This window comes from Somniosus microcephalus, chromosome 4, assembly GCF_052327205.1.
Source record: "Somniosus microcephalus isolate GS21.2 chromosome 4, FLI_Smic_1.0, whole genome shotgun sequence".
Taxonomy (NCBI): domain Eukaryota; kingdom Metazoa; phylum Chordata; class Chondrichthyes; order Squaliformes; family Somniosidae; genus Somniosus; species Somniosus microcephalus.
In genome coordinates this window covers 151,629,851-151,656,310 of record NC_140990.1, presented here as the reverse complement: position 1 = coordinate 151,656,310, position 26,460 = coordinate 151,629,851, and the positions used below count along the sequence as shown (strand labels likewise).

The 26,460-nt window shown below is 47.6% G+C and overlaps 1 protein-coding gene across 2 annotated transcripts in view; it reads left to right on the top strand.

Moving 5' to 3' along the window:
• igf2bp2a (insulin-like growth factor 2 mRNA binding protein 2a) overlaps nucleotides 1-26,460 on the top strand; it is a 607,906-nt gene that overhangs the window by 423,198 nt on the left and 158,248 nt on the right. Inside the window, exons 10-11 of one of the 2 annotated variants that reach the window (XM_085985315.1) lie at nucleotides 7,296-7,418; nucleotides 22,468-22,536. In XM_085985315.1, the coding sequence (XP_085841441.1) occupies nucleotides 7,296-7,418; nucleotides 22,468-22,536 (192 nt within the window). The remainder of the gene's footprint in view (nucleotides 1-7,295; nucleotides 7,419-22,467; nucleotides 22,537-26,460) is intronic. The other variant, XM_085985316.1, reaches the window with a different exon arrangement.

Sequence of the window (26,460 nt, the reverse complement as noted above, 5' to 3'; positions counted from 1 at the left end):
TACGGAACATCGGAAGAAGGTGGCTCTACTACGGGAAGTAAGAGAGATAGAGAAGGAACAGCAGTCGGATAGCGTCCAGTTGGGTAAGGAAGAAGTAGAAGGGCCTCTCGACCTGTTGAGTGATAGTGAATACTACGAGGATGTGGTATGCCCAAATTGTGATGGAAACTCCCAAAGTGCTGAAATCCGGAGGAAGCACTTAAGGTCTAAAGAACATAGAGAGTTGGTCGCATTACAGCTGTCCGCCGAGAAGATGGGAACGACAAGAGTTGTAAAAAGGCAGAAAAGAAAAAGAAGAGGCCGAAAATAATAATTGTTTAAAATATTGTTACTTCTACTACCTCCGGCCGAACACTACGAAAAGATGCTGTCTGGAACGAATTAAGATCAGAGACTGAATTTACGAACTGTTCCCACAGAGACTGAACCTGTAAACTGTTCCCACTAAGAGTATGTTGCAACTGTTCGTAGAGATTGAATCTGTGAACTGTTTTCCGCAGAGACTGAATCTGTGATATGTTACGTTAAACATGAAGTTATATATGTATATATGTTATTACGTTATGTTAAATGGGGGGGATGACTATAAAGCTAAGAAGGGAGGAGTGTTGTGTATGTAACCTGTTCCACCTTAAGAGAGCTTAAGCCTGTTCCACCTTAAGAGATGTACGACTTTCTCAGGCTGCTGTAGACGTAATACCGGGGGTGAACACACCGGTATATAAGCACTGTGCAGTAATCTTGTATTCAGTATAGCCCCTACCTCCAACCAGTAAAGACCTGTTGAGTTATACGTTTAAGTCTTTGTGTTAATTGTTCAATACAATACACATACTTAACAGTGTGCACGGTCAGGCCTGTAGAAACGAGGCTTGCATTCCGCACAGATGCGGCAGGCTCTGGTCATTGCCCTGACCTCCTCGATGGAGTGGGGCAGATTGCGGGACTTTATAAAATGGTATAGTCGGGTGACCCCAGGGTGACAGAGGTCGTTGTGGAGACCCTGTAATTTGTCCGTATGAATGCTGGCACACATTCCCCGCGATAGGGCGTCTGGGGGTTCATTAAGGGCTCCCGGCCTGTACATAATATCATAGTCGAACGTGGATAGTTCGATCCTCCACCTGAGTATTTTGTCATTCTTGATTTTCCCCCTTTGTTATTAAACATGAAAGCCACCGACCGCTGGTCGGTGAGCAGGGTGAAACGTTTGCCGGCTAGGTAGTGTCTCCAGTGCCGCACTGCCTCCACTATAGCCTGTGCCTCCTTCTCGACAGAAGAGTGCCTGATTTCAGGTCCCTGAAGGGTTCGGGAGAAGAAGGCCACAGGTCTCCCAGCCTGATTGAGGGTCGCAGCTAAAGCAAAGCCTGACGCATCGCTTTCGACTTGAAAGGGAATGCTTTCGTCCACTGCACACAGTGCAGCCCTTTCAATGTCCTGTTTGATACTGGTGAAAGCCTCCCGAGCTTCAGCTGATAGTGGGAAGGACGTCGATTTAATGAGGGGTCGGGCCTTATCAGAGTAATTGGGCACCCATTGGGCATAATACGAAAAAAATCCCAGGCACCTTTTTAAAGCTTTGGGATTGTGTGGCAGGGGCAGTTCCTTTAGGGGGCGTAATCGGTCAGGGTCCGGTCCAATTACCCCATCTTCCACCACACAGCCGAGGATACAGAGACGGGTTGTGTTGAAGACACATTTGTCTTCGTTGTAGGTTAGATTCAGCTTTAGGGCAGTTTTTAAAAATCTCGCAAGATTTAGATCATGGTCTTGCTGGTTGTGCCCGCAGATAGTGACATTGTCCAGATAGGGGTAGGTAGCTTGTAGTTTATTCTCGTCAACCATGCGGTCCATCTCACGTTGGAAGACCGAGACCCCATTTGTTACCCCGAAGGGCACTCTGAGAAAATGGTAGAGGCGCCCGTTCGCCTCGAAGGCGGTGTATGGGCGGTCCTCCGTTCTAATGGGGAGCTGGTGATACGCGGATTTGAGGTCGATAGTCGAGAAGACTCGGTATTGCGCAATCTGGTTGACCATTTCTGATATGCGGAGTAAAGGGTAGGCGTCCAGCTGGGTATAAATATTAACAGTCTGGCTGTAGTCAATTACCATCCGTTTCTTTTCGCTATTTTTAACTATGACTACTTGGGCACGCCACGGGCTGGTACTGCATTCAATAATGCCTTCCCGCAGGAGTCTGTCCACTTCCGCCTTGATAAAGTGTCTGTCGTCCAGACTGTACCGTCTACTTTTGGTCGCTATGGGCCTACAGTTCGGAGCGAGATTAGCGAATAAAGAGGGCGGGCTGATTTTTAAGGTTGATAGGCCACAGACTGTGAGTGGCGGCTGGGACCCGCCATATGCTAGCGTGACACTTTCGTGGTGGCACTGGAAGTCCAGGCCCAAGATTACATTAACACAGAGTTCTGGCATCACGAGGAGTTTAAAATCCTTGTAGTCCGTGCCTTTTACAGTCAGTGTTACCACACAGTAGCCCAAAATGTCCGAAGTGTGGGGCTTAGCAGCCATAGCAATTCTGCTCCGTGTAGGGGTTACCGTTAATGAGTGCCGCCGTACCAGGCTAGGGTGGATAAAACTCTCGGTACTCCCACAGTCAATTAAACATTTCGTTAAATTCCCGTTTACCTGTATGTCCATCATGGATTTTGTCAACGGGTGTGGCCTGGATTGATCCACCGTGATCGAAGCCACTGTTGGGCCCTGGGCGGCCGTTGAGTCGGGAAAAGATGGCGGATCCCAAGATGGCGGCCCGCACGGCACGCACGAGGCGGTGACGGAGTTGGAAATCGGATTCCCCTGCAGACTTTGCTAAAATGACCCTTTTTCTTACATTTGAAGCATGTAGCGTCCTTCGCTGGGCATCGTTGTCTGGGGTGCTTGGCCTGGCCGCAGAAGTAGCATTTCGGGCCTGGAGACATTGCCGCTGTAGTAGGACTCCTGGGTGAACTTCTGTGTGGGGACTCCAGCAGCGTAGAGCTGGTCTGAGACCTGGATGGGGAAGATGGCTGATTCCAAGATGGCGGCCCCCTCGGCGCGCACGAGGCGGTGAGGGCCGCATGGCCGGAAGAATAAGAGTCAGAGTTTCTCTGGGCCACGTCCAGCAATCGCGCAGTGGCCACTGCCTTTTTTTAAGTCCAGGACCTCCTTCTCCAGCAGTCTCTGCCGGATATAATTCGATTTGAGGCCCGTGATGAAGGAATCGCGGACCAATTCGTCAGAGTACGCGTTGGCCGTCACGGCCTTGCAGTTACAGTCCCGGACCAGGTCCTTTAGGCCCTGTAAGAAATCGTCCATTGATTCCTCTGGTCACTGCCTGCGTGTAGCCAGCAGATGTCTGGCGTACACTTCGTTTACCGGCCTCTGGTATTGGGCCTTCAGGATAGTGATGGCCTCCGTGTAAGAGGTGGCGTCCCGGATGAACGAATAAATCCGATGACTTACGCGAGTAGTCAGTAGACTCAGTTTATCTACCTCGCTAGCGGATGAGGCCCCCGCGAAGAGTTCGAAGCATTTGAGCCAGTGTCCAAATTGATTTGATGCTTCAGCAGAATGTGGATCCAAGTCCAGACGCTCTGGTTTTAGGAGTCGATCCATCCTAGTATTCTTTAGTGATTAAAATTGATGGGCCTTCAATAACCACAAAACGAGAAGTTATAGACTTAAACAAGTTGGGTTTTAATCACTAAGATCAGAGCTAACATCTCAACACGCTGACTGGTTCACAGGAATGAGTCATACAGATCCTGGGATCTTTATGTAAGAGAAGTCAGGGGCGGAGCCAAGAGCCAAGACCTGGAACCTCCCAGGTTAGTCGGGAAAGAGGAAGTGAAACTATACACAGTGGGGGAGGGTAATATACATGAGTGCAAAACGAATACAGGATCAAGACAAACACATTTCATTACACCATCTCCATATTTCCCACCATTAATTTCCCGGTCTCATCCTCTAAGGGACCAACATTTACTTTAGCCACCCTTTTTCTTTTTATATAACTATAAAAACTCTTACTATCTGTTTTTATATTTTTTGCTAATTTACTTTCATAATCTATCTTCCCTTTCTTAATCAATCTTTTTGTTATTTTTTGCTGTCTTTTAAAGTTTTCCCAATCCTCTATCCTCCCACTAGATTTGGCTACCTTATATGCCCTTGTTTTTAGTCGAATACTATCCTTAATTTCTTTACTTAGCCACGGATGGCTGTCTTTTCTTTTACACCCTTTTCTTCTCAGTGGAATATATTTTTTTTGGAAGTTGTAAAATAACTCCTTAAATGTACACCACTGATCATGTATCATCTTACCCTTTAATCTATTTTCCCAATCCACTCTACTCAATTCCGCTCTCATACCTTCATAGTCTCCTTTATTCAAGCTTAGCACGCTTGTTTGAGATCCAACCTTCTCACCCTCTAATTGAATATGGAATTCAACCATGTTATGGTCACTCATTCCAAGGGGATCCTTTACTAGGACATTTTTAATTAATCCTGTCTCATTACACAGGACCAGATCTAAGGTTGCTTGCCCCCTGGTCGGTTCAGTTACATACTGCTCAAGAAACCCATCCCTAATACACTCAATGAACTCATCCTCAAGGCAGCCCTGCCCAATTTGATTTGTCCAATTAATATGATAGTTAAAATCCCCCATAATTATAGATGCTCCCTTATTACAAGCCTCAACTATTTCCTGATTGATACTCCGTCCAACAGAGTTGCAACTGTTCGGAGGCCTATAGACTACGCCCACTAGTGTTTTTTTCCCCTTATTATTCCTTACCTCCACCCAAACTGTTTCATTATCCTGATCTTTTGACCCAATATCATTTCTCTGTATTACAGTGATTCCTTCCTTTATTAACAGAGCCACCCCACCTCCCCTTCCTTCCTGCCTGTCCTTCCTGATCGTTAAATAACCTGGTATGTTTAATTCCCAGGCATTGTCACCCTGCAGCCATGTTTCTGTAATGGCCACAAGATCATACCTATATGTAGTTATTTGTGCCATTAACTCGTCTATTTTGTTCCGAATGCTACGTGCATTCGGATAGAGAACTTTCAAGTATAGAAACTAGGAGCAGGAGTAGGCCATTCGGCCCTTCGAGCCTGCTCCGCCATTCAACGAGATCATGGCTGATCATCCAAACCCTAGCACCCGGTCCCTACACCGACAGCCATCCCACCCAAGCCGTAACCCCGTAACCCCACGTATTTAATCCCCCCTAACACTAAGGGCCAATTTTTATCATGGCCAATCAACCTAACCCGCACATCTATGTTTTGTGACACTTAGTTACTGCTTTTGCCCTTTTTATTACTTACCTTTTACTCCATACCTTCTGCCCCTTCCTGACACGCTCTGGTTTTTGATTTCCCCACTGCTACCTAAGTCTATGACCTTCTCTGTTGTCATTTTTATTATTTGCTCTCTAGGAAATTCTGTTTTGAATATACCCAATGACTGAGCCTCCACAGCCCTCTGGGGTAGAGAATTCCAAAGATTTACCACCCTCTGTGTGAAGAAGTTTCTTTTCATCTCAGTCCTGAATGGCCTACCGTTTATCCTGAGGCTGTGGCCCCTGGTTCTAGACTCCCCAGCCAAGGGAAACATTCTCCCAGCATCCACCCTATCAAGCCCTGTATGCTTCAATGAGGTCCCCTCTCATTCTTCTGAATTCAAGAGAATACAGGCCTAGTTTACTCAATCTCTTCTCATACGACAGTCCCGCCATCCCAGGAATCGATCTCATGAACCTTCATTGCTCTATGGCAAGTATATCCTTCCTTAGGTAAGGAGACCAAAATTGTACATAGTACTCCAGGTGTGGTCTCACCAAGGCCCTATATAATTGGAGTAAGACTTCTTTACTCTTGTACTCAAATCCTCTTGTAATGAAGGCCAACATACCATTTACCTTCCTAATGGCTTGCTGCACCTGCACATTCACTTTCAGTGACTCATGTACAAGGACACCCAGGTCCCTTTGAGCATCTGCATTCCCCAATCTTTCACCATTTAGGTAATACTCTGCCTTTCTGTTTTTTCTACCAAAGTGGATAACTTCACATTTATCCACATTATAATCCATCTGCCATGTTCTCGCCCACTCACTGAGCCTGTCGAGACCCCCTTGAAGCCTCTTCACAACTGACACTGCCACCTAGCTTTGTGTCATCAGCAAATTTGGAAATGTAACATTTAGTCCCCTCATCCAAATCATTGATATAGATTGTGAATAGCTGGGGCCCAAGCACCGATCCTTGCGGTACCCCACTAGTCACAGCCTGCCATCCTGAAAAACACCCGTTTATCCCTACTCTTTGTTTTCTGCCTGTTAACCAATTCTCAATCCATGCTAGTATATTACCCCCAATTCCATGTGCCCTAATTTTGTTCACCAACCTCTTGTGTGGGACCTTATCCTAGTTACATCCTCAAAGAACTCCCAATAGGTTTTTTCATCATCATTGGGTTCAACATCAAATGTTCTGGGGTGGTGGAGCTCTGAGCGTTAACTGCAATAGATAAACTCTCCTCTGGCATTGCTCACAGTAAATCAGGTGACTCACTGCTTTTCTAAGGAGAGGACTATTGGACCATGTGATGCTGGTAGTATTCTGCTGCGAAAGTGAAACTACCTTTTGAGGCCACAAAGTCCAATTGCTGATAAGTAAACTGAGGTTGAAATCAGACAGAGTTAATTGCTGTTAAATAAACAGGTTGGGGTCAGTCAGAGTTTAATTGCTGTTTAGTAAATAGAGGCTGGGGTCAGTCAGAGTTCAATTATTGTTGGTTAGATTGGAATATGCTTATCAGTTTCAGGCTGTAATTGAGAAGCACCAAGCCCCTTAAAGATTGTTCAGCATCTGTAACTAAGTGTAATGTCTGCACAGGCTGATTTACAGTTTCTGCATGCTGTTGAGATACTGCAATTGGCTCTCAGCACCTCGGCCCAAGGATGAGAAAAGGCGCTACAGTTTTCCTGCTGCTGACTTCAGTCCAGCCCCCCTCGTTGCTTCAGATTGTGTGCTTTGGTGTTGGGTGAAGACGGGGGCCGCTGTTTATGTTCCTCACGGTCGAAAAGCCCAGTACCAGTTACTGTCACACATGAGGAATGGCCAGTTGGGTGATGAGCAATGGGAGGGGCCACTATGTCTGTGGAATCGTCCCATTGGGAGGGGAGAGAAGGAGGGGATTAGGGAAATGGGGGAGAAACCCAACAGGCACCAGTTATCTCCACTCTGGCTAAATCACATTCTTTTGTTTTCAGCAACAAGCAAACTTGATCCCGGGGTTGAATTTAAATGCCTTGGGGATTTTCTCGTCGGGACTGCCAGTGCTTCCGTCGACAAGTAGGCCCCGTGGAGCTGCTGCTTCCTACAATCCGTTCGCGGTGAGTGTCCTTCTCTACTCCGCTGCTTGTAGTGCCTTGTAGCAAACGGCCGGACTTTGCTGTGGGACAGTCTCGGGGAGCTGGGATCGTTCTGTGAGGAGCTCACAACTTGAAGGAGGGTGTCCTCGTGCAACAACTGTACCAGGTATTATGGGATGGAGTCCACTGAGGCTGGGTATTATGGGATGGAGCCCCCTGGGGCTGGGTATTATGGGATGGAGCCCCCTGGGGCTGGGTATTATGGGATAGAGCCCCCTGGGGCTGGGTGTTATGGGATGGAACCCCCTGGGGCTGGGTATTATGGGATGGAGCCCCCTGGGGCTGGGTATTATGGGATGGAGCCCCCTGGGGCTGGGTATTATGGGATAGAGCCCCCTGGGGCTGGGTGTTATGGGATGGAACCCCCTGGGGCTGGGTATTATGGGATGGAGCCCCCTGGGGCTGGGTATTATGGGATGGAGCCCCCTGGGGCTGGGTATTATGGGATAGAGCTCCCTGGGGCTGGGTGTTATGGGATGGAGCCCCCTGGGGCTGGGTATTATGGGATGGAACCCCCTGGGGCTGGGTATTATGGGATAGAGCCCCCTGGGGCTGGGTGTTATGGGATGGAGCCCCCTGGGGCTGGGTGTTATGGGATGGAACCCCCTGGGGCTGGGTATTATGGGATGGAGCCCCCTGGGGCTGGGTATTATGGGATGGAACCCCCTGGGGCTGGGTATTATGGGATGGAGCCCCCTGGGGCTGGGTATTATGGGATGGAGCCCCCTGGGGCTGGGTATTATGGGATGGAGCCCCCTGGGGCTGGGTATTATGGGATGGAGCCCCCTGGGGCTGGGTATTATGGGATGGAGCCCCCTGGGGCTGGGTATTATGGGATGGAGCCCCCTGGGGCTGGGTATTATGGGATAGAGCCCCCTGGGGCTGGGTATTATGGGATGGAGCCCCCTGGGGCTGGGTATTATGGGATGGAGCCCCCTGGGGCTGGGTATTATGGGATAGAGCCCCCTGGGGCTGGGTATTATGGGATAGAGCCCCCTGGGGCTGGGTATTATGGGATAGAGCCCCCTGGGGCTGGGTGTTATGGGATAGAGCCCTCACAGTGCATTGCGGAATGGTTAGCACACAGATTTCCCAGAGAGCTCTGACTGGAGAATCTGACCCATTTGTGGTTGTTTAAGGTGGAGAGCTGCCAGCCAGTATGTCCATGAATTTGACCCCTCTATCCGCCTATGAAGGACTTTCCAAGCTGTCGGTGCCTCCTCGAGCCTGACTTCAGTCTGTCATGCCCATAGTTGCCAACATTGGCTGTCGAGATGTTGCTCCTGGCAGTCTGATTCTTTCTGAGATTCCATTCTCATGCTGTGAGCGTAGACCGGGAGTCACGCAAGCTATTTGGCCATGAGGAGCTGATCTTAATCCTTTTGTCGACACACACACTTACCGGCACTGGGGATGAACCCTACCAGCTACAGGCCCATTGGCCTGATCTCGCTGAACGTAAAACAGTCAACGCCTGTGTGAAGATTGCTCCATAAGTGTTGGGAAGCACGTTTTCAGAAGGCTAAATCTACCCTGACCAGCCCCATTGCCTTTTTTTGATTTGATCACCTTAAGTTAATGTAGCTTTCAATGAACAGAAAGAGCTTTCATTTATATATCGCTTTTCACGTCCTTGAGACATCCTAACCCACTTCACAGCCAATGAAATACCTTTTGAACGATAGTCACTGTTGCTCACAGCAAGGTCCCACAGATGGCAAATGAGAATATAGAAGCAGTTAATGCTGCTGAGGGATAAATATTGGCCAGGCCACTAGGAGAACTCCCTGTAGCTCTTCAAATCGTGCCGTGGGATATTTTATGTTCCTCCGAACAGACAGACTGCTCTGGAGTGTCAGCTTGGAATGTGTGTTCAAGTTCTGGAGTGGGGATTGAACCCACCACCTTCTGAGGTGAGGGTATTCGGAGGCCAAGCTGACTTTTGCGATTCCTTTTGAACTTTGATTTGGAAAGACAAAGAGCTGCAAATGAGTGTCACTCAGTCCCAGTGATGTGCTGTCCACTGGGTTCAGTCACTTGGTCTTTAGCTGGGTTTGACATGAAGGAGGAGGGAGCCTCACACATGCTTGGAGTTGTCACAGGTTGTAGTTATTTAAAACAAAAATCGACTGACCTAAAAGTCTTCAAAAACGTATTGGACATCACCACACCTTCTCAAAGTGTGAGCAGGAAAAAGTGTGGGAATGTATCTAGATCGATCGCACTTTATCTGAAAGTCCTTTTTGAGAGTCACTTGGCGAATCGCTGACAAATAAACACAAGGGCCAGAAATTATTGTTGCCAGTTGCAGCAGGAGAACACAACACATTCCAGTAACCTTCCCGTCTGCTCGCTTAATGGAGGCAAACTGCATTAGAATGTCAGACAGAATAGCCTGCAAACATCTTAAACCTTCATCCACCACTACTACCAATGGCCATTTCTAGGTTGATCAGTTTAATGAGTTGGCAATGGGGGTGAAGGTAGATTCTGGATCTTGGAGACAGCACGATAGCGACACTGAAAAGCAGCAGATGACAGATTTGGGAGCTGCTAGGGGTTTTGGTGTAGAAAGGGGTCTTCTTGCATACACATTGGAATGTTCTGAGGGAAGGCGGAAGGAGCCATACATTCTGTAAGTGATAGGTCCACACTTCCACTGCTGTTGGATTTATCTATTGGATGGTGCAACTTAGTGATCCTGTCATTCCCACCCCACTGCAAAAATACAAGGGTTCTGGGTCGAGGAACGAGGAGTTGGAAGAAGTCCATTGTATGTTTGAAACAGGCATGAGTTAATGTGAGGGGATACTGCATACCTGAGAGGTTAATCTGTTGGACAGTAAGGAGATGTCACTGTCACTGCCAGACCCAGGGTCTGCTTGGTTGGTTTCTGGGGATAAAGCCATGGGACTCACTCCATCAGTTACCATGAGCCAAATGTTGTTGACGGTAAATGTGTTGACTCTTATTGTAAGAAGAGAAAGCTGAGATTTCACATTGGTCCGATATCCGACCAATTAATATCCTGGACTCAGTTACTAGGCTGAGCAAGTTGATTGTGTTCAGCCTGTAGTCTGGAGTTTTATTCTGAAGGTCTGTGCTTCCATGTCATGTTCCAACAGCAGAGGTGGGCATGTGATGAGGCACCTGTGGTAGGATGTTAGCTCAGTAAAACCTGACGGCTGATGTGCAACTCTCTACCCATACCTTGATAGTTATCTTCCTGCATCTGTTTCTGCTCTCTCTATCTCATTCCAGCTTTCTTCCTCTTTCTTCTATCTTCCTCTATCTCAATCTCGCTTTCTCTCTCTCTCTCTCTCTCTCCATCCCTCTCTATCTCACTCTTTCATTCAAAAATTCCAGAGATTCTGGAATAGTTCCCGCAGTTTGGAAGGTAGCAAATGTCACCCCACTATTTAAGAAAGGAGGGAAAGAGAAAACGGGGAGCTACAGACCAGTTAGCCTGACATCAGTCGTAGGGAAAATGCTAGAATCTATTATTAAGAACATAAGAAATAGGAGCAGGAGTAGGCCAATTGGCCCCTCGAGCCTGCTCCGCCATTCAATAAGATCATGGCTGATCTGATCCTAACCGCCAATCTACTATCACAGAACCATCTCCTGAATCTAACAGAATTAGACACACGAAATAGGAGCAGGATCAGGCTACACGGCCCCTGGGCCCGCTCCGCTACCCACAGGGCTATGTCCAATCTGAACTCATGTCCAAATTCCTGCCCACTCCCCGTAACCCTTAATTCCCTTTACTTCTAGGAAACTGTCTATTTCTGTTTTAAATTTATGTAATGATGTAGCTTCTACAGCTTTTTGGGGCAGCATATTCCATGGACCTACCACCCTCTGAGTGAAGTAGTTCCTCCTCATCTCAGTTTTGAAAGAGCAGCCCCTTATTCTAAGACTATGTCCCCTAGTTCTAGTTTCACCCATCATCGGGAACATCCTCCCCGCATCCACCCGATCCAACCCCTTCACAATCTTATATGGTTCAATAAGATCACCTCTCATTCTTCTGAACTCCAATGAGTAGAGTCCCAATCTACTCAACCTCTCCTCATGTGTCCATCCCCTCATCCCCGGGATTAACCGAGTGAACCTTCTTTGTACTGACTCGAGAGCAAGTATGTCTTTTCTTAAGTATGGACACCAAAACTGTATGCAGTATTCCAGGTGCGGTCTCACCAATACCTTGTACAACTGAAGCAATACCTCCCTATTTTTATATTCTATCCCCCTAGCAATGAAAGCCAACATTCCATTGGCCTTCTTAATCACTTGCTGCACCTGCATACTAACCTTTTGAGTTTCGTGCACCAGGACCCCCAGATCCCTTTGTACTTCAGTACTTTCCAGTTTCTTGCCATTAAGATAATAACTTGCTCTACGATTTTTCCTGCCAAAGTGCATAACCTCACACTTTCCAGTATTGTATTCCATCTGCCAAATCTCTGCCCACTTACTTAGCCTGTCTATGTCCCCTTGCAGGTTTTTTATGTCCTCCTCACTCACTACTTTCCCTCCCATCTTAGTATCATCTGCAAACTTTGATATGTTACACTCTGTCCCCTCCTCCAAATCGTTAATATAGATTGTAAAGAGTTGGGGACCCAGCACTGACCCCTGTGGAACACCACTAGTTACTGATTGCCAGTCTGAGAATGAACCATTTATCCCAACTCTCTGCCTTCTGTTAGATAGCCAATCCTCTATCCATGCCAGAATATTACCCCCAATCCCGTGATTTTTTATCTTAAGCAATAATCTTTTGTGTGGCACCTTGTCAAATGCCTTTTGGAAGTCTAAATACACTACGTCCACTGGTTCCCCTTTATCCACCCTATATGTTACTTCCTCAAAGAACTCCAGCAAATTTGTCAAACATGACTTCCCTTTCATAAAACCATGCTGACTTTGTCCTATTAAATTATGATTATCCAAATGTCCTGTTACTGTCTCCTTAATAATGGACTCCAAAATTTTACCTACCACAGATGTTAGGCTAACCGGTCTATAGTTTCCAGACTTCTGTCTACTGCCCTTTTTAAATAAGGGTGTTACATTAGCAGTTTTCCAGTCTGCCGGGACCTTTGCTGAGTCCAGGGAGTTTTGGAAAATTATTACTAATGCATCCACAATCCCTACCGCCACTTCCCTCAAGACCCTAGGATGTAAGCCATCAGGTCCAGGTGATTTATCCGCCTTGAGTCCCATTATTTTACCGAGTACCACTTTCTTAGTGATTTTGATCGTGTTTAGCTCCTCCCCCCCTATAGCCCCCTGTTTGTCCAGTGTTGGGATATTCTTAGTGTCTTCTACTGTAAAGACTGATACAAAATATTCATTCAGTGTTTTTGCCATCTCCATATTTCCCACCATTAATTTCCCGGTCTCATCCTCTAAGGGACCAACATTTACTTTAGCCACCCTTTTTCCTTTTATATAACTATAAAAACTCTTACTATCTGTTTTTATATTTTTTGCTAATTTGCTTTCATAATCTATCTTCCCTTTCTGAATCAATCTTTTTGTTATTTTTTGCTGTCTTTTAAAGTTTTCCCAATCCTCTATCCTCCCACTAGATTTGGCTACCTTATATGCCCTTGTTTTTAGTCGAATACTATCCTTAATTTCTTTACTTAGCCACGGATGGCTGTCTTTTCTTTTACACCCTTTTCTTCTCAGTGGAATATATTTTTTTTGGAAGTTGTAAAATAACTCCTTAAATGTACACCACTGATCATGTATCGTCTTACCCTTTAATCTATTTTCCCAATCCACTCTACTCAATTCCGCTCTCATACCTTCATAGTCTCCTTTATTCAAGCTTAGCACGCTTGTTTGAGATCCAACCTTCTCACCCTCTAATTGAATATGGAATTCAACCATGTTATGGTCACTCATTCCAAGGGAATCCTTTACTAGGACATTTTTAATTAATCCTGTCTCGTTACACAGGACCAGATCTAAGGTTGCTTGCCCCCTGGTCGGTTCAGTTACATACTGCTCAAGAAACCCATCCCTAATACACTCAATGAACTCATCCTCAAGGCAGCCCTGCCCAATTTGATTTGTCCAATTAATATGATAGTTAAAATCCCCCATAATTATAGATGTTCCCTTATTACAAGCCTCAACTATTTCCTGATTGATACTCCGTCCAACAGAGTTGCAACTGTTCGGAGGCCTATAGACTACGCCCACTAGTGTTTTTTTCCCCTTATTATTCCTTACCTCCACCCAAACTGTTTCATTATCCTGATCTTTTGACCCAATATCATTTCTCTGTATTACAGTGATTCCTTCCTTTATTAACATAGCCACCCCACCTCCCCTTCCTTCCTGCCTCTCCTTCCTGATCGTTAAATAACCTGGTATGTTTAATTCCCAGGCATTGTCACCCTGCAGCCATGTTTCTGTAATGGCCACAAGATCTTACCCATATGTAGTTATTTGTGCCATTAACTCGTCTATTTTGTTACGAATGCTACGTGCATTCAGATAGAGAACTTTCAAATATGTTTTGTAACACTTCGTTCCTGCTTTTGCCCTTTTTATTACTTTACCTTTTACTCCATACCTTCTGCCCCTTCCTGACACGCTCTGGTTTTTAATTTCCCCACTGCTACCTAAGTCTATGACCTTCTCTGTTGTCATTTTTATTATTTGCTCTCTGGGAACTTCCCCCCCACTAGTTAGTTTAAAGCCCTCTCCACAGCCCTAGTTATATGATCCGCCAGGACTCTAGTCCCAGCACTGGCCAAGTGAAGCCCGTCTCAACGGAACAGCTCCCTCCTGCCCCAGTACTGGTGCCAGTGTCCCAGGAAGCAAAACCCATTTCTCCCACACCAGTGTTTGAGCCACGCATTTAACTCTCTAATTTTATTTGCCCTAGCCAAATTCACTCGTGGCTCAGGTACCCTTGAGGTTCTGTTTTTTAATTTGACCCCTAGCTGCTCATACTCCTTTCACAGAACCGGCTTCCTAGTCCTATCTACGTCGTTTGTACCAACATGGACCACGACAACTGGATCCACCCCCTCCCACTGCAAGTTTCTTTCCAACCCAGAGGAGATGTCCTTAACCCTGGCACCGGGTAGGCAACACAGCCTTCGGGACTCTCGCTCTCGGCTGCAGAGAACTCTATCTATTCCCCTAATAATACTATCCCCTACCACTACAACATTTCTACTTACTCCCCAATCTTGAATGGCCCCCCGTTCCACGGTGCTGTGGCCAGGTTGCTCATCCTCCCTGCAGTCTCTGCTCCTGTCCCCACAGGGAGTAAGAACCTCGAACCTGTTGGACAAGAGCAAGGGCTGCGGCTCCTCCAGCTCTACCTCCTGGATCCCCGTACCTGCCTCACTCGTAGTCACACCGTCCTGTCCCTGACCATGGGCTACATCTGAATTAATTAACTTCATAGGTGTGACCACCTCCTGATACACAGAGTCCAGGTACTTCTCCCCCTCCATGATGTGTCGCAGTGTCTGAAGCTCAGACTCCAGCTCATCAACACGGAGCTGGAGTTCCTGTAGCAGCAGACACTTGTCACAGACGTAATCACCTTGAGCCTCAATGGGGTTCACCGGCTCCCACATATCGCAACAGTAACACATCACCTGCTCCATTCTATGTAATTAATTAAATTTTTTATTGTTAGTTATGGACACCCTCTGCCCGATTTTAGATGCTAGTATCCCCTTTAATTAATTGGATTTAAAGTAAATCAATCCCTCTAGTTACACCAGTTAAATGGTTTACCAACAGTCACTCTGCACCAGAAAGGCCTTATTAACCCACAGAGTTAAAGTTTGAAAAGAGCACCTAACACCCCACTTACCCTAACTCACACTTACCCAAACTCACAGCACTCTTTGATGACATGGTAACAGGACACTTAGAAAATAATAATAGAATTGGGCAGAGTCAACACAGATTTATGAAAGGGGAATCGTGTTTGACAAATCTATTGGCTTTTTGAGGTTGTAACTAGCAGAATAGATAAAGGGGAACCAGTGGATGTGGTATTTGGATTTTCAGAAGGCATTCGATAAGGTGCCGCACAAGAGGTTATTAAACAAAATTAGGGCTCATGGGACTGGGGGTCATATACTAGCACGGACGATTGATAAACAGATAGTAGGAATAAACGGGTCATTTTCGGGTTGGCTGGCTGTAATTAGTGGGGTACTGCAAGGGGCTCAGATTGGGCCTCAGCTATTCACAATCTGCATCGATGATTTGGATGAGGGGACCAAATGTAATATATCCAAGTTTGCTGATGATACAAAGCTGGGTGGGAATGTAAGTTGTGAGGAGGATGCAAGGAGGCTTCAAGGGGATATAGACAGGCTAAGTGAGTGGGCAAGAACATGGCAAATGGAATATAACGTGGAGAAATGTGTAGTTATCCACTTTGGTAGGAAAAATAGAAAAGCAGAGTATTTTTTAAATGGCGAGAGATTGGGAAATGTTGGTGTTCAGAGGGACCTGGGTGTCCTTGTACACGAATCACTAAAAGTTAACATGCAGGTACAGCAAGCAATTAGGAAAGCAAATGGTATGCTGGCCTTTATTACAAGAGGATTTGAGTATAAGAGTAAAGTCGTCTTACTGCAATTATATTGGGCCCTGGTGAGACCACACCTGGAGTACTGTGTACAGTTTTGGTCTCCTTACCATAGAGGGAGTGCAACGAAGGTTCACCAGACTGGCTCCTGGGATGGGGGGATTGTCCTATGAGGAGAGATTGAGTAGACTAGGCCTATATTCTCCAGAGTTTAAAAGAATGAGAGGTGATCTCATTGAACCATACAAAATTCTTACAGTGTTTGATGGGGTAGATACAGGGAGGATGTTTCTCCTGGCTGGGGAGTCTAGAACCAGGGGTCACAGTCTCAGAATAAGGGGTCGGCCATTTAGGACTGAGATGAGGAGAGATTTCTTCTCTCAGAGGGTGGTGAATCTTTGGAATTCTCTACCCCAGAGGGCTGTGGAGGCTCAGTTGTTGAGTATATTAAAGTTGAGTTAAACTGGTAAGAAGGGGGGAGGGATCTACAAGAAATGTAAGCAGCCTAAATATAAACAAAGCATAGGAAAGAATAAAGTAAGGGAGGACATTGACGGCAAGGGAGCAAATAGAGTTATAGAGCAGGAGTCTAAAAAGATGGCTAAAAATAAAGTGAAAATAAGTTAAACTGTCTGTGCAGCAATGCACACAGTGTCCGAAATAAAACAGGGGAGCTGGAGGCAATCGTGTTGGGAGGAACCAGACATAGTAGGGATTACTGAGACATGGCTACAGAAAAATCAGGATTGTGAATTAAACATTGCAGGGTATAACATATTTATTAAAGATACAGAGGGAAAAGGGGGAGGTGGAGTAGCTGTACTTATTAGGGATAACATAATGGCAGTGGAAAAAAAGTGACGCAGTTATCAGCAAGACAAAACAGAATCCATATGGATAGAGATAAGATAATAAAGGATCAATCACACTAATAGGGGTAGTCTACAGACCACCTAATAGTGGAAGGGAGGTGGAGGAAGAACTATACAGACAAATTAGAGAAGTGAGTAAAAAGCATAGGGGGAAAAAGTCAGTTGTTTGCGCCTCCCGTTAGCGCCTTACGAGGGTGCCAAGTGGGGCGCAAAGCAATTAGCGCCCGGGCGCAGCGATGTTTGCGCCGCTCGTGAAATTAACTAGACATTTTGCGGCGGCGCTAAACACTACCACCACGATCTCCTGCGCTGGCAGATTGTGACATCAGTCGAGTGCGCAGCGCCCCGGACCGGAAATTGAATGGCGCCCCCTGCCTTACTGCCTGCCGCTAGCAACGACAGGTTGAGGGGAACGTTATGCTGTCAGAACGGGACTAGTGGAGCGCTATTTAAAGACGACCACTTCCTGCCTTTTTTTGTTGGTGACATTTTTGCACCACGCATTCTGAGAGAGAGACACTTCTGGAGAGATTCAACGCTGTGTGAAGGAGTTTTGGGTACTGAGCAGCACTTTGCAGGTTCATTTTGATTTGCCCTTCCTTGTATCGATTTAGACGAGTCTATGGGGTCTGCACTCTGAGCTCTTTTCCTGGTTCTCTCCATTGTTCTTTCCAGCAGATTTGATGTACAGGTCTCTCCAGGCTGAGATTCAGACCGAGATTCAAGGCTGCAATGAGCAGGATGTGGATGGAGAGCAAGATCAACCCTCCCCTTTAAGATAAAAACAGAAAATGCAGGAGAAACTCAGCAGTTCAAGCAGCATCTGTGAAGAGAGAAACAGAGTTAACGTTTCAGGTCGATGACCATTCGTCAGAACTCCCCTTTAAGAATTGGATGGTGCCAGTGTGTCTGTGTTTCATTGCTGACTGACATCACATGAGCTTCGCCAGTGCTGTGAGGTAGCGCCTCGCTCCTCAGCCTTTGCACCTTGAGAGGTGTGTAGCGCCTTATTTAGTGCTCCAATCACCTTCCAGGGGCGATAAAAGCCATGTTTGCTGTCGGAGGCGATAATTAGCGCCAGGCGCTAAACTTTGCGCACTGCCAATAATGGCACCCCAAATGGGGCGATACTGAATTTTTCCCCCATAGAATAATAATCATGGGGGATTTCAGCTACCCCAATATTAATTGGACAGAAGAGGTAGGTAAAGGAGATAAGGGAATGGAGTTCCTACAATGTCTACAGGACTCCTTTCTAACCCAATATGTAAAAAGCCCAACAAGGGAGGATTTGCTATTGAATCTAGTTATGGGGAATGAGCCAGAGCAGATAAGAGAAGTAAAAGTAAGGGAACATATAGGCAATAGTGACCATAATATAATACACTTTAAGATGACAATAGAGAAGGGCATAAAAATGACAAAAACCAAGTTAATAGATTGGAGAAAAGCTGATTTTGAGGAGCTGAGAATAGAACTTGAGAAGATAAAATGGGCAACAATATTGGCAAAACAATTACGTAAAACGACAATGGAAAACATTTAAAACGGTGTTCAACAGAGTGCAGGAAAAGTATATTCCGCTGAAAGGAAAGAACAAACTAAACACAAATGAGACTCCATGGATGAATAAAGACATAAGGAAACAATTGAGGGTAAAGAAAGAGGCATACATTTAGTACATAGACAGCAGAGGAGTGCATGATAAGAGAGAATATGAAGGGATTAGGAGAGAAGTAAAAAAAAAACAATTAGGAAAGCAAAGAGGAACTATGAAATTAAATTATCAAGGAACATAAAACAAAATAGTAAAATATTTTGCAGGTACATCAATAAAAAAAGGAAGGTTGGAATGGGAATAGGGCCATTAAGGGATGGACAGGACAATACCACAGGTAATGATAGGGAGATGGCAGAAATATTAAATCATTATTTGGCTTTGGTATTTACCAGGGAGATAGAACAGATGGATATGACATTGGATGATGAGATGAGTAATGAGATAAGTGCATTTAAAATGAAAAAAAGGGGATATATTAAATAAACTAATCAAACTCAAAGAGGATAAAACCCCTGGTCCGGATGGATTACATCCACGCATTTTAAAAGAATCTAGGGAAGAGATAGCAGAGGCATTGCTACACATATTTAATAAAATAAGATGCCGTGCCAGAGGACTGGCAGATAGCTAACATAATACCTATATTTGTAAGGGTTGGGGCTTCTTTAAACTGGTTTAAAGTAATTTTCCTGGTCTTGCAGCCTTTGCCTGCACGCAGACCAATTTGCAAACAGCGGTTTCGAATCGCTGCCCCACCTTCCAGTTCTGACTGCAGGGCTTATAATTATTGATATTAAAACAGACACGTAGTTTGGATGAGAGAAAAAAATCAAGTTTTATTACCTAAATAAACTACAATCAAAAGAATAAACTATACCACACGAACACAGTAATTACAGTAAAACTATGTAACGGGTTGCAGACGGCAAAAACGAGGGATACAATGGCTACAATGTTATTTAAACAATCTTAGCAATTCCCTTAAATCACCACCCCTTAACTCCTGCTAGGTTGCCTTGTTGAGGAGTCAGAACACTCTGCTCACCTGTGGTCCAGCGAAGTAAGAGAGAGAGAGAGAGAGAAACTCACCTATGGTCCCAGGAAGTAAAGAGAGAGATAGCTTCTCAGCATCTATCTTTATACCTGGTGAGGCCCCTGCCGTTCTGCCTTGCAAGGGCTGTGTGCAAAATTCCCCGCCCAAAGGGTCCAATACACAAGAGAAAGCTGTGATTGGCTAACTCAGAGTGGTTGGACTGGATTAATGTGTCTTCCGGAGCTCCCTGGGCTGAAACAAAGAGAATGCAACAGTCCTATTGTCCAGTGCTGGGTGATTTAAAACCCATTCAATTCTTAAACGTTTCCCATTCAAGATACAAAAGTCTCTTCTGCAGTTTAGATGTATCCATTTGATATACAAACAAATGCTAATAGCATTCAATTGCTTTGTAAACAAAGCATTGTCCTGTGGTAACGTCTTGTAAACAGGCATCGATTGTCCTGCTGCAGGGGGGATGGGGACACCCCTTTAGTTGGCCGCTCCATTGAACCTTACTTCCAGACACAGAAAGCTGCATTCCAAGTCTTCGGCCATGTGGTGCGACTGCCATTTTTATCCCTGGAAATTTAAAAGCACAACGCCCAGGGATTCTTTAATCAAAAAAATGGATCTTCAGAACTGTAAATTATTGCGAATTCTTACATATTTAAGATGGAGGATAGAACATGTCCAGGGAATTGTAGACCAGTCAGCTTAACATCGGTAGTAGGAAAAATAATGGAATCCCTACTAAAGGAGAGAATAGAAGAACATCCAGAAACGAGAAGTATAATAAATAGTCAGCATGGATTTCAACAGGGAAAACCTTGCTTGACCAACCTTTTTTGAAGAGGTAACAGAGAGAGTAGACATGGGTAATGTAGTAGATTTAATTTATCTAGCTTTTCAAAAGGCCTTCGATAAGGTACCCCATAATAGACTAATGAAGAAGATCAGAAAATGCGGAGTCAGGGGACAAGTAGCGGAATGGATTGCTAACTGGCTTCAAGACAGAAAGCGGAGAGTAGGAGTAAAGGGTAGCTGTTCACAGTGGCAGAAGGTGGGTAGTGGTGCTCCACAGGGATCAGTGCTGGGACCACTGCTGTTCACAATTTATATTAACGATTTAGACTTTGGAATCAAAAACACAATTTCTAAATTTGCAGATGATACCAAATTGGGGGGGGATAGTCAATGCTGAGGAGGACTGCAACAAATTACAGGAGGACATTAATAAACTTGCAGAATGGGCCAATAGTTGGCAAATGAAGTTCAACACAGACAAATGTAAGGTATTACATTTTGGTAGGAAGAATAGGGAGATCACTTATCAGTTGGAGGGTGCGAGTCTAGGTGGGGTAGAGGAACAAAGGGATCTCGGAGTACAAATACACAAATCACAAAAAGTTGCACCACAGGTTAGCAAGGCCATAAAAATGCAAACCAAGTACTCGGGTTTATTTCTAGAGGGACAGAATTGAAAAGTATGGAAGTTATGCTAAACCTGTATCGAACCTTGGTTAAACCACACTTGGAATACTGTGTACAGTTCTGGTCGCTATATTATATAAAGGATATAGAGACACTGGAGTGGGTGCAGAGAAGATTTACAAGGATGATACCAGAAATGCAAGGGTATACATATCAGAAAACGATGAACAGGCTGGGTCTCTTTTCTCTTGAAAAATGAAGGCTGAGGGTTGACCTAATAGAGGTCTATAAGATTCTGAAAGGTTTTGATAGAGTGGATACAGAGAGAATGTTTCCACTATTGGGGAAGAGCATAACTAGAGGCCATCAATATAAGATAGTCACCAAGATATCCAATAGGGAATTCAGAAGAAACTTCTTTACCCAAAGAGTGGTGAGAATGTGGAACTCGCTACCACAGGGAGTGGTTGAAGTGAATAGTATAGATGCATTTAAGGGGAGGCTAGACAAGCATATGAGGGAGAAGGGAATAGAGGGATATGCTGATAGATTTAGATGAGGAAAGACAGGAGGAGGCTCGAGTGGAGCATAAACGCCAGCATGGACTGGTTGGGCTGAATGGCCTGTTTCTGTGCTGTATATCCTATGTATATTCAAGACAGATATCGATAGATTTTTGAATATTAAGGGAATCAAGGGATATGGGGATAGTGCAGGAAAGTGGAGATGAGGTATAAGATCAGCCATGATCTTATTGAATGGCAGAGCAGGCTCGAGGGGCCAAATGGCCCACTCCTGCTCCTATTTCTAAACAAAATCTGACTTCTTTCTTCTACCCCTCTATCTCACTCTATCTCTCTCAGTTCTTTCTTCTACATTTATCTCAATCTCACTATCTCTCTGTCTCTCTATCCCTCTGTCTCACTATCTCTCTTATCTGACTATCCCTATCTCTGCATAGCTATCTGTCCCTTTCTCTCTCTATCCATCTATCTCTCTCTTACTCTCTCTATCTGATTATCCCTATCTATATATCTGTCTCTCTCTATCTCACTCTATCTGACTATCCCTCTCTATATCTGTCTCTCTCCATCTCTCTCTCTCTCACTCTATCTGACTAGCCCGATCTCTCTCTCTCTACCTGTCTATCTGTCAGAGTTTGGATGACCTGAATCAAAGCTGTTTACCAGAAGCCCTTGCCCACCGTGGAATGGATTGAGACACATTTCACAGAAGGCAGACTTTCTTTACAGCAGCCTGATCCGGATTGGAATCCAAGGATGAAAGGCTTGCGTCTTACCCTCTGCACCACCCAATCCCATTGTGTGTGCGTATTACATGGGATAACCTTACATTCAGCAGGTGCTGTCCTATTTTCACTACAGAGAGCAGATCACCTGATTTCTGTTTCTAATTGACCCTCAATTGGAGGAGAGGTGAGTAATTTTTAAAAATTTAATAAATATAAAGACTTCTGCCAAGCTGGGAATGACTGATGTCTTTTTCCTCTCCTAATGTAGAGTCAACTGTGCTACCCAGGTGGTCTCTTTAGTACACCGGCAGTCGGTACAATGACCCAGCCGTACACTGTAAGTGCCATACGCTGAACAAGTGCCAAAGAGGCACAACTGTCAGCCAAGCTTCCACGCCGCATGTACCCCTCCTGCACGCAGACTGTGCTCTCGCTGATCTCGTTCTCCGCTGTCTTAACCTTGCCTGCTGCTAAATCTAGCTGCGTTCACCCACACTGAGAAACATTCGTCGTGGTTACTTCACTGATAACCCAACAAAACTCCCCAACATCAGTCCAATAGCACCTTAAAAGTACCAGGTGAAAGCATTACCAAATATGACCAAAACTCGCATTTATATAACGCCTTTAACATAGTAAAACATCCCAAGGAGCTTCACAGGAGCATTATCAAATGGAATTTGACACCGAGCCACAAAGAGATATTAGGACAGGTGTGCAAAAGCTTAGTCAAAGAAGTAGGTCTTAAGGAGTATCCTAAAGGAGGAGAGAGAGGCAGAGAGGTTACGGGAAGTAATTCCAGAGCTGAGGGTCTAGACAGCTGAAGGCACAGCTGCCAATGGTAGGATGAATGAAGTGGAGAGTGCACAAAAAGACAATTGGAGGAGCACAGAGATCTCGGAAAAAAGAAAGACTTGCATTTATATAGCGCCTTATACGACCACTTTTACAGACAATGAAGTACTTTTGGAGTGTAGTCACTGTATTAATGTGGGAAATGCGGCAGCCAATTTGTGCACAGCAAGCTCCCACAAACAGCAATGTGATAATGACCAGATAATCTGTTTTAGTGATGTTGATTGAGGGATAAATATTGGCCAGGACACCGGGGAGAACTCCCCTGCTCTTCTTCGAAATAGTGCCACAGGATCTTTTACATCCACCTGAGAGAGCAGACGGGACCTCGGTTTAACGTCTCATCGGAAAGACGGAAACCGACAATGCGGCACTCCTTCAGCACTGCACTGGGAGTGTTAGCCTAGCTTTATGTGCTCAAGTCTCTGGAGTGGGACCTGAACGCACAACCTTCTGACTCGGAGGCCACCCACTGAGCCACAGCTGACAGGAGGGTTGTAGGGCTGGAGGAGGTTAGCGATAGGGAGGGGTGAGGTCATGGAGGGATTTGAAAATAAGGATGAGAATTTTAAAATCGAGGTGTTGCCAGACTGGGAGCCAATGTAGGTCAGCGAGCACAGGAGTGATGGGTGAGTGGGACTTGTCCTGAGTTAGGACATGGGCAGCAGAGTTTCGGATGCGCTGAGGTTTACGGAGGGTGAGAGATGGGAGGCCGGCCAGGAGAGAGTTGGAATAGTCGAGTCTGGAGGTGACGAACAATAATTTTAAGGGAAGGCGATGGCAACGGTGCAGTAGAGTGGGTTAATGTTATTAATAGCAGGGCTCCATTACCCCTGGGCTAGGGAGGTCAGTGAAATAGACTGTACTAGGATTCTCTGTCCACTGGGGGTTCACATGTTTGACAATGGCTGGGTTGTAGTGAATGAGTTGAAAAATGTTGGGTGATGGAAATCTATAAACAGGGTGATGAATTTGTACATCCGAGGTTGAGAAGGAAACGATGAGACCATTGCAATCGTGACATTGACCGTGAATTTGGACAGTGAGTTCTCCTAGTTTAGGTCAGCCGTGGAGAGTGTTAGTTTTTTTAATGTCTCAGTCAGTGAATGCATCACTGGACAATCCTGAGCCAGGCCTCCTGGTTCTGATCACTGTCTGTTATTTCCCCCTCACTGGACAGAACGAGTGTGAACTACAGCTTGTGCTTGCCCGTGATGCCTCATGTTGCTGAAAAGCCTGCTGTCACTTGTTGGGCAATCACAATGGAAGAATGCCAATTGGGAAAATAGTGGAAAGCAACCTCCTGAAATGGACCCCAACACCGGCCGGCACCTCCTGTACCGGACCCCAACACCGGCTGGCACCTCCTCAACCCCAGCACCGGCCAGCACCTCCTTAACCGGACCACTGCACCGGCCGGCACCTCCCGAACCCCAACACCGGCCGTCACGTCCTAAACCGGACCCCAACACCGGCCGGCACCTCCTGAACCCCAACACCTGCCGGCAACCCCTGAACCCCAACACCGGCCGGCACCCCCTGAACCCCAACACCGGCCAGCACCTCCCAAACGCCAACACCGGCTGGCACCTCCTGAACCCCAACACCTGCCGGCACCCCCGAACCCCAACACCGGCCGGCAGCCCCCAAACCCCAACACCGACCGGCACCTCATGAACCCCAACACCGGCCGGCACCTCCCGAACCCCAACACCGGCCGGCACCTCCCGAACCCCAACACCGGCCGGCACCCCCTGAACCCCAACACCGGCCAGCACCTCCCAAACGCCAACACCGGCCGGCACCTCCTAAACCGGACCCCAACACCGGCCGGCACCTCCCGAACCCCAACACCGGCCGGCACCCCCCGAACCCCAACACCGGCCGGCACCCCCCGAACCCCAACACCGGCCGGCACCTCCCGAACCCCAACACCTGCCGACACCTCATGAACCCCAACACCGGCCGGCACCTCCCGAACCCCAACACCGCCCGGCGCCTCCCGAGCCCCAACACCGGCCGGCACCTCCCGAACCCCAACACCGGCCGGCACCTCCCCAGCCCCAACACCGGCCGGCACCCCCCGAACCCCAACACCGGCTGGCACGTCCTGAACCCCAACACCGGCCGGCACCTCATGAACCCCAACACCTGCCGGCACCTCCCCAACCCCAACACCGGCCGGCACCTCCCGAACCCCAACACCGGCCGGCACCTCCCGAACCCCAACACCGGCTGGCGCCTCCCAAACCCCAACTCTGGCCGGCGCCTCCCGAACCCCAACACCGGCCGGCACCTCCCGAACCCCAACACCGGCCGGCACCTCCCGAACCCCAACACCGGCCGGCACCTCCCGAACCCCAACACCGGCCGGCGCCTCCCGAACCCCAACACCGGCCGGCACCTCCCGAACCCCAACACCGGCCGGCACCTCCCGAACCCCAACACCGGCTGGCGCCTCCCGAACCCCAACACCGGCCGGCACCTCCCGAACCCCAACACCGGCCGGCACCTCCAGAACCCCAACACCGGCCGGTACCTCCCGAACCCCAACACCGGCTGGCGCCTCCCGAACCCCAACACCGGCCGGCACGTCCCGAACCCCAACACCGGCCGGCACCTCCCCAACCCCAACACCGGCCGGCACCTCCCCAACCCCAACACCGGCCGGCACGTCCCCAACCCCAGCACCGGCCGGCGCCTCCTTAACCGGAACCCTGCACCGGCCGGCACCTCCCAAACCCCAACACCGGCCGGCGCCTCCTAAACCGGACCCCAACACCGGCCGGCGTCTCCCGAACCCCAACACCGGCCGGCACGTCCCGAACCCCAACACCTGCCGGCACCTCCTGAACCCCAACACCGGCCGGCACCTCCCCAACCCCAACACCGGCCGACACCTCCTGAACCCCAACACCGGCTGGCACGTCCTGAACCCCAACACCTGCCGGCACCTCCCGAACCCCAACACCGGCCGGCACCTCCCCAACACCGGCCGGCACCTCCCCAACCCCAGTACCGGCCGATGCCTCCCGAACCCCAACTCTGGCCAGCGCCTCCCGAACCCCAACACCGGCCGGCACCCCCCAGACCCCAACACCGGCCGGCGCCTCCCGGACCCCAACACCGGCCGGCACCCCCCAGACCCCAACACCGGCCGGCGCCTCCCGGACCCCAACACCGGCCGGCGCCTCCCCAACACCGGCCGGCACCTCCCCAACCCCAGTACCGGCCGATGCCTCCCGAACCCCAACTCTGGCCAGCGCCTCCCGAACCCCAACACCTGCCGGCACCCTCCAGACCCCAACACTGTCCGGCGCCTCCCGGACCCCAACACCGTCCGGCGCCTCCCGGACCCCAACACCGGCCGGCGCCTCTCGGACCCCAACACCGGCCGGCACCCCCC